Consider the following 12,831-nt stretch of genomic DNA (forward strand, 5'->3'; position numbering starts at 1 on the left):
TTCTACTGCTCTCTATACTGCACTCTGCACTCTATACTGCATTCTATTATATATACTACTACACTCATCTACACTCAACTACACACCACTCTAATATGACTACATGCATTTCCCATTAATTAATTATAAAAAAATCAAACAAATAAACAAATAAATAACAATTAATTTCTATTATGTCCAAACCAAAGATACTCATTTGGCTTTCTATTTGTGCGGCTGGTATCGGTACCATAGGGACTATCTGATTCCGACATAAATTCATCTTCTTCATCATCTCCTTCATCATCAGAATCTAAATTATAAAACATAGCATTAACTTTCTTGGATTTCCCTTTATTCTTATTACCATTAGTTGTTGAAGTATTAGAATCAAATGTTAATACTGAAGGAATGAATTTTATAGAATTACCCCGAGATCTGGATTCTGTATGAGGTGAAGTTTTAGATGATTTAAGTTTATTATTACTTTCACTATCATTAATTGATTGATTCCCCTTATTCCCAGTAATAGCATTATTATTATCATGAAATGAAAGTGAAAATATTCTTTCTGACATACTAGTATTATCTACATCAACATCCTTTTGAAGTTTACTAAGTAATAATCCATCTAATCTATCCCGTTTATGATTTAATGATCTTGATCTGGCAAACACAGTTCCAAGTTGTGGTAAATTAGTTGGTGATGAAGATAAGTTGGGTTCATTATGATGTTCCTTTATAACATGTAATTCTTCATTTGAACCTACCTTAGGTGAAGTAATCGATGATTCTGAATCTGAAGATTTATTACCTCCAACTCGTGGGAAATAAGAATCCTTTACACTTGCTGATGTAGCACTTGGATTAGATAAAGATCTTTTCCTATTTTGATTCATAAAAGCTCCAAATTTAGGTAAATCAATAACTGAATTTTCATTTGATGATGATCCATAATCAAATCTTTGACTTTGAGATATACCATTAGGTTGAGAAGATGTTGGTTTCATATTTATAGCTGCTATTAATCTTGTTAAATCAACTGCTGATCCATCATTCGATGATGTAATATTACTGGGTGACCTACGATATTGTGCAAGATTAACTTGAGAATTAACTTTAGAGTTTAATTCCAGCATTGGTATATCCGGTGTACTAGAATAACGTAATTTCATAGGCCTATAATTTTCATCAGTCTCCACTAATTTAGATAAATCTATAACTGAATTATTTCTTGTAGGTTCTGAATTAGGTGAAACTTCTGGACTTACAGGTTTTGAAGGATGATTTGTAATATCAAATGCCTTTTTAAATGATTCATCATTCATCATTTTTAATATAAATTCATTTTTAATTTGATATTCTCTTATCTTTCTTGGATCCCAATCTTTAGCTGAGGGACAAATAGGATTATAATTTATAGGCTTATGTACTTTGTTTTCTATAACTTTTACTGAAGGTTTAAGTTTATCTAATTCATTAGTTCTATTATCACTAGTAACATCCATAGTAGATCGAGAAATTTTAAATGATGGTCGAGGATTATCTTGAATCAGATTAGATTTATTTGAATCTGAATTTTCACTCAGAAATTCATCCCTTTTAATAAAATTGGTTTTATAATAAACAATATCTGTATCTAAATTTAATGTAGAATCTAAATCTTCTTCACGTTCCAAAAGTTGTAAAGCATCTTTAAAAAGTTTCCATGTTGAATTTTCTGGAGTTAATTCATCTTCATCAGTCATACTATCATCTTCATAATCAGTATTTTCTATTAATACTCGAGATGCAAAATTTAATTTAGCTTCAGGAATTTCTTCAAATATTGGATGATTTATAAAATATGATAAAAAATTATTAATAACATAACCATGAGAAATAACTATAATAATATCTTTATTTCTTATATAAGCTGGTTTATCATAAGTTGCTAATAATTTTTTAAAATATGTCTTACATCTTGATTGATAATCACTATAACTTAAATCTGGTCCATTATAGGGTCCTAAAGTATTTAAAGGTCGAAAATTAGAACAACAATTTTTATTAGTTAAAGTCTTAAGATTTGGTGTGTACATATTATATGCATCATTTGAATCTTGAAATGGAGGTTTATTTCTCATCTTATCATGAATCCATTCACTTAAAGCAAAATCACAAAGCATTTGATATTTAAATTTAATTTGAGGATGTAATACTGATAATTTTTCCAGTAATTGAGATACTAATAAATCAGCCGTTTGACAACATCTTAAATAAGGACTAAAATGTATAAAAATATTCTTTCTGGATATTGTAGTAGTAGTAGTAGTAGTAGTATTAGTATTAAATACATTAGAACTGGAAATGATTTGATCTACTATTCCTTCAACTTGAGGAATAGCTGATGATGATAATGATGGATCATAGATAGGATAATCTGGGAAAATAGGCGTAGGAACATTTGAATCATTTAATGTAGATTCTAATTCATGATCTATACGTCGAGCATGCCGCAAGAAATATAACTCGGACATGATCAATATATAACAAGACTTTTGATAAGCAGATTGAAAATGATTTTGAAAGTCAAGTTAGGGGAGGTCAAGGTCACAAAGTTCCGGTCAGTACATTCGGAAATCAATATGACCAAGACAGGGCCTTATGATATTTAATTAAGTATTGAAGTTATTAAGACCGGTGGTCTGGCAAAAAAATAAAAAAAATAAATATATATATAAAAATAAAAATACCACTTAAAAGTATATGGGTTATGTTCGCCTAGCAACGGTGAAAAATTAGGCCAGTTTCTAACCGAATGGTAGTAGTAGATAAGATTGACGATAATTTAACGATGGATAAATAAATAATAAAATTAGAATTAGTTAACTAATTTTATGATCTTTGTATAATATGTCCTAGTATGTCACGTCCAATTTCGAGATCCTCTTAGGAACTAATGCAACCATAAACTGCTCTCTTAACTAAGTACGGTAATCTTATGGGATGTTGGCCTGCATGTAGATCGGATAAAAACGTCTCTACTAAATGAAAACACATGATGTCATATTTTTTTCCAAAATTCGATGCACGTGATTTCCTTTTGTCAAAATCATTTTGTCATTTTTTTTCCAGTTTTCGATGCTTATGTAATGAACAACCACAAAATAAAAGTGAGACACAATTTAACATTTAACAGATTAGGCATTGCCGTTTTAGGAAATGCATCTCAGACTTTCAGTAAGTGTATTGTCAAGTGAGTTAAACTCACAATAGTGTCTTGTGTGTGACATTTCTCATTATCGAAACTAAAGAAATCCTAAAGTCCGAGGAATATCATCCAATAGAATTATTTATCTGAAATCAAGTGAGTGGAATGACTCAAACTAAAGAATGTTACCATCACTCGCATTATAATTGGCTCGAATTTTCATAGGCTGCAATAAAGACTATTTCAAAGGTTGCAAGTATACATACTTAACATAAGTAATATTAATCAATATTTTTATACTATATACCATTAAGCCGCATTAACTACATGAAAACACCTCTCTAAGCCATTCGGCGCAGTTGAGTCTTAGACCAATTGAGCCTAATAATTTTTCTACCCACTTAGTTTCAGGTACATACATTACACATAACCCACTTTTTCAATCGAGTTGTCTGTGTCACAAAATTTCAGGTTAAAAATAAAAAAACACTAAATTATCACCTCTGCTGTTTTTAATTATCTCACTATTAATATACAAGACTTGTTCAGAGCCAATTGAGTAGTCAATTGAGTAGTCAATTCCGTTAGTCAACTAATTGAGAAAAAATATTGAACATAATGACAGTTACAACCAATTGGTTTGATCCTCTTCCTATAACTGAATATGTAAAAATTAATGAGCAGAGCTCAAAAGATATTCCTGATACTTATCCTGTTGACAAAGAATTGTTTGGTGGAGAATTGGATATTAGAAGTGGACCAATTTTAAAATTAGTTAGTAGTTTGGATAATGGTAATGGATATCGTGGTTCAATTTTATTGGTTATTAAAACTAAAGATGTTAATACGGCTGTTGCACCTGTTATCACTTATCAAATTGGCCCAGCCACAAAATCTGACCCTGAAAAAGATACACAACCAAGTTTATCATCAGGTGAATTCAGTTCTACAAAATTCTATCAAGTTGAAAGTGAAGGTTTAGCTTTCTATAGATATACAATTGATTTGACATTAGTGGATTTCGAACAAAAAGTTCAATATTATATCAATGGCCATTTTAAAAAATCATTTCAATTTTATATCCCATCTAAACATGAATCTATGAATGTTATTTCATTTTCATGTAATGGTTTCTCATTAGGTACTGATACTACTAAATTTAAATCATCATTATGGTTAGATGTCTTAAAGAAGCATGATACTCAACATTATCATGTTATGCTTGGAGGAGGTGATCAAATCTATTCTGATGCAGTTAAATTACATTCTGAATACTTGAAAAAATGGACAACTGAAAGAAATCCAGTTAAAAAACATAGTTTACCTGCCACTACTGAATATATTGCTGAATTGGAAGATTTTTATTTAAATCATTATTTGGGATGGTTTGGAAAAGGATTTTGGAAAGGAACTAATGGTAAAACTTTACAAACTATGTTTCCTCTTACTTTATCCCAAATTCCTCTGATTAATATATATGATGATCATGATATTATTGATGGATTTGGATCATATCATGATGCAACTATGAGATCTCCAGTATTTTCAGCCGTTGGAAATGTAGCTTATAAATATTATATGATTTTCCAACATCATATTAGTCCTGAAGAGAAGTTACATGAATCAGATACTAATTGGATTTTAGGTTCAAATCCTGGACCTTATATTAAACAAAAGAATCATTCTGTCTATACCAGATTAGGTAAACAAATTGCCTTAGTTGGGTTTGATTGTAGAACTGAACGTAAGTTGAAACAAGTGGTTACAGAGTCAACTTATTCTATAATCTTCAAAAAGTTAAAAAGTGAAATTACTGCTGATCCAAATATAAAGCATTTATTGGTTATGTTAGGTATTCCTATTTTCTATCCTCGTTTAGTTTGGTTGGAATGGTTATTAACATCGACTCTTTTCTTACCAATCAGAGCTTTGGCTGAAAAAGGGGTTGTTGCCAGAGGTTTAGTAAATGAATTTGATGGTGATGTAGAAGTATTAGATGATTTAAATGATCATTGGTGTTCAAAGCATCATAAAAGAGAAAGAAATAAATTGATTCAAGATTTAATTCAATTTGGATCTGAAAATGGGGTCAGAATTACTATCTTATCAGGAGATGTTCATTTATGTTGTGTTGGTAGAATTAAATCTAAATATCATCATCATCTTAATGCTCATAAATTAATTGGTAAGGAAGAAGAAGCAGAAGAAGAAAATAAAGATGTTACTGCATTCCCAGAGAATGATCCAAGATTAATTTTTAATATTGTTAGTTCTGCAATTATCAATACTCCTCCACCAGATGCTATGGCAACTTTATTAGATAAGAGAAGTTCTATTCATCATTATAATAAAGATACTGATGAAGATGTTATACCATTATTTGTAAATGAACCTACTGGAGAACCAAGAGGTAATCATCAATTCTTAAATAAAAGAAATTGGTCTGATTTAATTATTGCACCTCAATCTATTTATAAAAGGGAAATAAATCCTGAAGATCCGATTCGTAAATTTCCTCAACCAGTTAAATTTGATAATCGAGAGAAATTAACTATTCATAATCATAATTTAAATGAAAAGCATCCTGATTCAAGACATATAAAGTATCCTTTATTAGAAGATACTTTAGTAACTACAATTCATGTTGAACAAGATACTGAAGATTTTACTGCTCCAACTACAGATTATGAATTATTAATTCCTAGTTTAGCAGGTAAATATAAGGTAGAATTAGCTCCTGTTAAGCACTTACATTAGTTACTTTTGGTTTTCTTTTTCTTTGTCTTTGTCTTCTACTTTTACTTTTACTTTTACTTTTTCTTTTCCTTTTTTGTTTTTCCTTAATACTCTTTTGTCTGACATTTGTTCTGTTTATATTTCAGTAATACTAATTAATTCCGTTTCTTATCAGATTTTCTCACCAAAAGAAAATTAATACTGATGATTTAATTGATAATAATTAATTAATTATAGTGTAACCTTAATTTTAAAGAATTTATAGGGTATTATTATAGTAATGATAAAATGCCTCCGAAGAAGAGAAAATTAGGTAGTTCAAAAGTAAGTGTTACCGATTCGACTCAAGTAGATGATGAAAATTCATTCAAGTCAGAACCCTTAGCCTTATCCGATTCAGGTATAAGTTCATCAACATCATCTAATTCAAATTCAGTTATAGTAGGAATATCACGATCAATTTCTGCTTGTCAAAGGTGTCGAGCAAAGAAGATTAAATGTGATCAACGATTTCCTAAATGTTCTAAATGTGAAAAACATGGTGTAGAATGTATTGGATTAGATCCTGTAACTGGACGTGAAGTACCACGATCTTATGTTGTACATTTAGAACAACGAGTTAAACATCTTGAACAAAAATTAAAAGAACATGGAATTGAAGTAGGAGTATCAGAACAAATTGGAATTGAACAACCTCAAGAAACTAAGAATTCACCCAGTTCCTTAGAATCTGAAAAATTATCAAAATTAAATAATGGAGATTCTATAAAATTAGAATCTTCATTAGATGGTCCAACAACCATATCATTTTCAAGATTAATGTCTACTGCATTTAAAGTTCAAAAGAAATCAATAACTAATATTCAAAATCCTATTGCATCACGAAGATTTTCTAATAATTCAGTTGCATCAACTACAGTTAATATAAATTTATTACCAGCTATATTACCTCCTAAAATTACAGCATTACAATTTATTCTGATCTTTTTTGCTCAAGCTAATAGTCAATTACCAATCTTACATAGAGAAGAATTTATTAAAGAATATTTCATTCCAATCTATGGAAGTTTTGATGATCCTTCAATATCATTAGCTAATGATAATACTGAAATTAATAAAGATTTCTTTACTAATGATGAAAATAATAATAATAATAATAATAATAATAATAATAATAATGATAATAATAATGATAATAATAATGATAATGATAATGAATTACCATGGTTTGAAAAATATAAACAAGAATTCCAAGCATTATTAGGAAATAGTAATGCAAATATATCAAATGATGAAATAAAGACTATTTCAAATAGTATTATTCCTCCAAAAAAGTATAGAAAGGGATTATATTTTCTAAATTTAATATTTGCTATTGCATCATCAGTAAATCATTTACAATATCCTATAACTATTTCAGATTCTTTTAGATTGGCTGCTAATAAACATTTTGATGAAGTTTATGGTTCATCTGATCAATTAGAATCATTACAAGGAGTTTTATTATATGCTTTATATTCAACTATGAGACCAACTAATCCTGGAGTTTGGTATATTCTTGGATCAGCATTAAGAATGTGTGTTGATTTAGATTTACATAATGAATTAAATACAAGTACGGCAAATTATGTTGATTCATTTACTAAGGATAAAAGAAGAAGATTATTTTGGTGTTCATATTGTCTTGATAGACAAATTTGTTTTTATTTAGATCGACCAGTAGGAATACCAGATGAAAGTATTAATACTCCATTTTTATCCCTGTTAGATGATTCTTTTATTGTTCCAAATAATATAGGTATTTCTGATTATTCAACTGTTTCAACCGATGCTCCAACATATAAAGTAATATTTTTATCAATAATTAAAATTAGACAAATTCAATCAGAAGTTCAAAGAGTACTTTATACTAATTATTCATTATCAGGAAAATATAAATCACTTAATGATTGGAAAAATTTAATGTTAAGTAAATTATCTTCTTGGAAACTGAATAGTCCTACATCTCCTAATGAAATGAATTGTGATTTTAATTTAGAATTCTTTAGATTAAATTATCATCATACATTATTAATGATTCATGGATTATCACCTAAAAATTATAAATTAACTACATCTGATTATTTACAAGTATATAAATCAGCTCAAGAAGTAATGGATTGTTATTCTAAATTATATCAAACTAAATGTATAAATTATACATGGGCAGCTGTTCATAATTTATTTATGGCAGGAACATCATATTTATATACTATTTATAATAATGAAGAAGTTAGACAATTAACTAATTTAAATGAAATGAAACGTGTTACATCTGAATGTTTAAGAGTATTTAATTCATTAGTTGATAGATGTGATGCAGCAACCAATTGTATTGAAATATTTCAAAATTTAACTAGAGCAATATTTAAATTAAGGTATAATGAAGTTGTACAAGGATTTGCAAGTATGAATGTTTCAAAAGAAAGTTTATTAAAAATTAATAATGGTAATGTCCATTCTAATTTATCAATGTTGGTAGAAATTTTAAATCGTGATAAAGATGCTGTTATATCTAATGAAGATCATTTAAATCCATTTAAATCAATTATTGATAATTCAAGTATTGGTAATCAAAATGAAATTACTGATATACCTCAAAATCTTTTACCAACTTTTGAATGGTTAACTTCAGCTGATTTAGCTGCTCATACCAAAGGTAATACTGATAACATATTAACTCCTATGAATGGACCTACTTATGATTTAGATAATTTCTTTAAAGAATTAGATAATTTATCACCTATATCTACTCATTCTCGAAGAAATAGTTCGACAACTATTCGACAACATACTTCATTATCTAATACACCCAGTTCATCACATCCTATAACCACTCATCCTGCACTTTTGAATCATCAAAATACTTTTGCTGATTCGTCTACATCATCTTCACCATTAGTACTTTCAACTTCTTTCAATTCAAAAGAAGGTAGAAAAGCATTTGAACTAATTCATCAAATGCCCAATGAAATTATTTGGGATGAATTTTTCACGACTCCCTCATATTCTTCCTTTACCACCATCATGAATAAAGAGCTGAAGAATCATGAAAAATGGTGAAACCAATAAATACCTCTGGGACTTTATAGACTAATAAATACTGTACTATATAAAATATAAGATACTAATACTAATACTAATAAATTACAAATCATTCAAACCCCTTCAATTCGTTAACTTGTCGTAAAATATTAATATTTTCATCAGGAATAATATCACTTCCATTTAAACCATAACAATGAAATATATCAATAGTTGATCCATCATAAAATCCTTCAGCATTTATTAACATACCTTTATGAGTTAAATCTCCATTAATAGGCATAGCATTAGTAACATTAAGTTTTATAATTCCTAATAAATTCTCATTGTTTTTACATGGTAAATTAGGTATTCTCCTTATAATAATTATTGATTCATTATCTATATATTCAATAATTTGTCCAAGGATTCGGATTCTATACAGGTTAGATACTGAAGCATCGGGTAATTCAATATCCAAAGCTCCGGGATCTAAGATTAATTTCGTCATATCATCACCAATTGATCCGATTGCTACTGATTGATAACCACTGACTTAACCTGTAAACAAAACAATGTGCCTAAGAAATTCGCATCTAAATTTTTTTGTAGATGAGATAAAAGTTATATACATTATATCATATATTATATGTTATATGTTATATATACATAGATACATATATATCATATATCATAGTAGAACACTTATAGATGAAGATACTAGAAGAGAGACAAAGTTTCCTATCCAACTATGAGGTGGAACAACATTTAAAGGATATCAAGAGGAAATATAACTGGACTTTCAATGAGAAAGATGAAGAAGAATTACAAAAGGATAAACGGAAGAATAAGAAAAGATTTGATGCATGTGGAGTTAATTTAGAAGTAATAACTAGAGATGTGTTGGCATATTTACGTAATGGACCTCCATCTATTATAGATACTACCAGTAATTTTAAGGAATTAGGGATCTTTTTAAATCAATTTGAATTAATGAAAGTTGAAAAATTACAAATCATCAATACATTACCAAGATCAATGGTAATTTTATATTCACTCGTTGAAGAATGTGATCAAAGATTTTCAGAAGAAATATGTGAATCCATCATTGAGAAAATTGATCAATTATTCCCTCTTGAAGAAACTGAAGAAGCTGAAGATCAAGATCAAGAAGAAGCTGAAGATGAAGATCAGGAGGATGGTCAAGATGACGATAATATGGAATAAATCAAAAATCTATTCTCTATTACTATATAGATTGTACAATATACTATTAATGAAATCATATTTAATGAATATATATATATATATATATATATACTAATATAGAGATATGCTGTAGCTATTCTAACTAATCTATAAAAACCCTCCCATAATATTTTTTGTTAATCCTAAATCTCCATTATTACGATCGTAATCGACATTTTCTTCATCTTCTTCTATAGTTGGCTTTTTATCATTATGAATTCCTGTTGTGGAAGTTCCAAATCCATTATAAAATTGATCTTTTAAATTCCCCACAATTTCACTTACTTCTGATAATAAACCAGTTGGCCCAACAGCAAATAAAGAATCAGAATTATCTTTATTATTAATCCAATGATTTTCAACAATTTCATTTATTGATTGTTGATCAATTTCATCATTCTGTTTACTTACAGTTTCTCGAGAAATTATTCTTGTTAAATTAATAGCGGAATCTAATGAATCTTTACTACTACTATCAATTGGTTGATTATCTTCTTCACTTGTTTTATCTTCTCCAAAATGATTTTTAACTATATGATCAATTACTGGCCATCCATAAGCATTAGAAAATCTTCTACGTACAATTATATTATTATGAGCATCAGGTTTTAATTTAACAATCACTTTACGCCAACTCATATTCTTATGATATTCTCTGGCTATATCTTCTTCAAGATGTTCTACATCATAATCAATTGTATTTAAAATTCTTTGTCTAATACTAACTGATGGTATTTCATCATGTTTATTTTCTTCACCTTTATGATATTCACTTTCAGAAATACTTCTTGGTGGTAAATCAGATTCATTATAAATTCTATCAATTATTATTACATCTTTTCTAGAATCTGGATCAGTAATGAATTTCATAGATGGAAGTGGTGGTAATATTAATGATGAAGCGGTTTCAAGAACTGAAGTTGTTGGTAATTCTTGAAGACTTTCTTCATGATTAATTTGTCCATTTATTGATGTAATTTCAGTTGTTTTATCTCCCGTTTGAAATCTATGTAATTGTCCTGCTTGTTTTTGAGGCATAAAATATGACATAAAAGCTTGAATAGGCAGAAATATAAATCCTTCACCAGTAATTGCTGGTTCACTAGGAACTTTATCAGTAGCACTTGATGTTAATGTATTAGATTTATGGTTGGGAGAATTAATAATTTGTAAAAGTTCTTTATAATCAAGAAATAAAAGTGATGAAGTTCTTAATGGAACTACTCCATCATTAACAGCATTAGCATAAGCAGTTCTTCTAATAAATCTTTTTAAAATATTATGAGTTGGACCTGTAGGAAGTAATAAAAGTAATGGTTGAGAATCATCTTCTAAATACTTTAAACTAACATCTCTACCTGTTTTCCCAACAATTCCTGCCAGAAGTGCAAGTTTAACATAAACTGGATTTTCATTAACAATTCCTAACATTGGAGATGCAATTGTTATAAAATTTATTGGTCTAATAGATTTAAAAAACCATGAATAATTAACTTGAATATATGCAATAGCCACTGTTTGTACTAAACCACCAAGTGAATGACCAATAAATGATATTTTTGAAACTTTCCCATTACTAAAACTTTCATTATTTGTTACTAAATCAATAATATATTCAGCAACTCTACTACCTAAATATTTTATACCTCTTTCAGTTTTAGCAACATTTCCAAAATAACCTTTTACAACAATATTTTCTCCCTTTATACTATCAATTTGTTCTTTAAGATAAAACATATCTGCACTTACATTTGAATGTAAACCATGAGTTAAAATTACTAAATGAATTGGTTTTGTTGGATCAGGTAATGGAAGATTCCATAAATCAAGAGTATCTTGATTTGAAATATTTAAAAGTGTTGATGGTACAAATAATCCTTGTTTATCAAAATTTATAACTTTCTTTTCTGGTATTGATGATTCATGAAGAATTTTTTTACTTGTACCTATTAATATTTCAAAATCCACATCGATTGTATTATTAAAAATTATTTGAGAAATTACATCTACTACCCAACAATATGAATCTTTTATTGTATTACATGATAATTGTGCATAAAATGCTTGACCTGGTAAAAGTTGAGGTTCAAATACTGGTTGTTCTGCCGTAATAAAACATTTCTCATTAGGATTATAATCTTGACGTTTACAATCAACATATAATACATAAGGTCCTGCCAAATAAGCTGCACGTAATGGAATTGGTTCAATATTCTTAACTTTTACCCATAAACTTGAAGTTAATGAAACAATTTCATGATGTTCTGGAGTATAATGAATGGTAAATCTTTGAATTTGTCCTGCCTTAAGTGACCGTACTTCCCGATAAAGAATTTTATCTCCCAGTGACATTATTTATTTATTCAATCAATTGTGATTTACCTCTATATACAATTACAATTACAATTATTGCCTCATTTATAGTATTACTTACTTATAGTTATATAAGATGTATTATATAATAATTAACGCAAATTACTTAGTTAGTTAGGATGGTGCGCATGTGAAAATCCGCACCCAATTTTGTTTGTGCATAAAGCAGAGGCAGTTTACGGTGATGATACTTTAGCGATAACTATAACTATAAAGACGTTAGACACATAAACGTGACG

General features: G+C 28.4%; 6 protein-coding genes across 6 annotated transcripts; 3 read left to right on the top strand and 3 right to left on the bottom strand. All coding sequences in view use genetic code 12, as the record gives it.

Annotated features, from left to right (window-relative positions):
• Positions 1-161: 161 nt before the first annotated feature.
• Positions 162-2,498, bottom strand: RJT21DRAFT_114413 (uncharacterized protein; the record flags this gene model as incomplete). Its single annotated transcript, XM_064880244.1, has 1 exon — positions 162-2,498. The coding sequence occupies one exon, from the start codon at positions 2,496-2,498 to the stop codon at positions 162-164; it is 2,337 nt and encodes a 778-aa protein (XP_064737567.1).
• Positions 2,499-3,790: 1,292 nt separating this feature from the next.
• On the top strand, positions 3,791-5,929 carry RJT21DRAFT_130748 (uncharacterized protein; the record flags this gene model as incomplete). The annotated part of the gene is made up of 1 exon (XM_064883020.1): positions 3,791-5,929. One exon carries the CDS (start codon positions 3,791-3,793, stop codon positions 5,927-5,929), a length of 2,139 nt encoding a protein of 712 aa, XP_064737568.1.
• A 267-nt stretch (positions 5,930-6,196) lies between these two features.
• On the top strand, positions 6,197-8,305 carry PPR1 (Ppr1p; the record flags this gene model as incomplete). Its single annotated transcript, XM_064885471.1, has 1 exon — positions 6,197-8,305. A coding segment is annotated over one exon (2,109 nt), but the record flags the coding sequence as incomplete, so codon positions are not given.
• Positions 8,306-9,101: 796 nt separating this feature from the next.
• On the bottom strand, positions 9,102-9,482 carry TEN1 (Ten1p; the record flags this gene model as incomplete). Its single annotated transcript, XM_064884871.1, has 1 exon — positions 9,102-9,482. The coding sequence occupies one exon, from the start codon at positions 9,480-9,482 to the stop codon at positions 9,102-9,104; it is 381 nt and encodes a 126-aa protein (XP_064737570.1).
• On the top strand, positions 9,457-10,291 carry RJT21DRAFT_120868 (DNA-directed RNA polymerase III subunit). Its single transcript, XM_064881875.1, has one exon. The coding sequence runs from the start codon at positions 9,683-9,685 to the stop codon at positions 10,196-10,198; it is 516 nt and encodes a 171-aa protein (XP_064737571.1). The 5' UTR covers positions 9,457-9,682; the 3' UTR covers positions 10,199-10,291.
• Positions 10,292-10,303: 12 nt separating this feature from the next.
• RJT21DRAFT_120869 (putative lipase) lies at positions 10,304-12,652 on the bottom strand. Its single transcript, XM_064881876.1, has one exon. The coding sequence runs from the start codon at positions 12,569-12,571 to the stop codon at positions 10,328-10,330; it is 2,244 nt and encodes a 747-aa protein (XP_064737572.1). The 5' UTR covers positions 12,572-12,652; the 3' UTR covers positions 10,304-10,327.
• Between the last annotated feature and the right edge of the window lie 179 nt (positions 12,653-12,831).

The sequence above is a fragment of the Scheffersomyces amazonensis genome, assembly GCF_036850825.1.
Source record: "Scheffersomyces amazonensis strain UFMG-HMD-26.3 chromosome Unknown RJT21scaffold_4, whole genome shotgun sequence".
Classification (NCBI taxonomy): Eukaryota; Fungi; Ascomycota; class Pichiomycetes; order Serinales; family Debaryomycetaceae; genus Scheffersomyces; species Scheffersomyces amazonensis.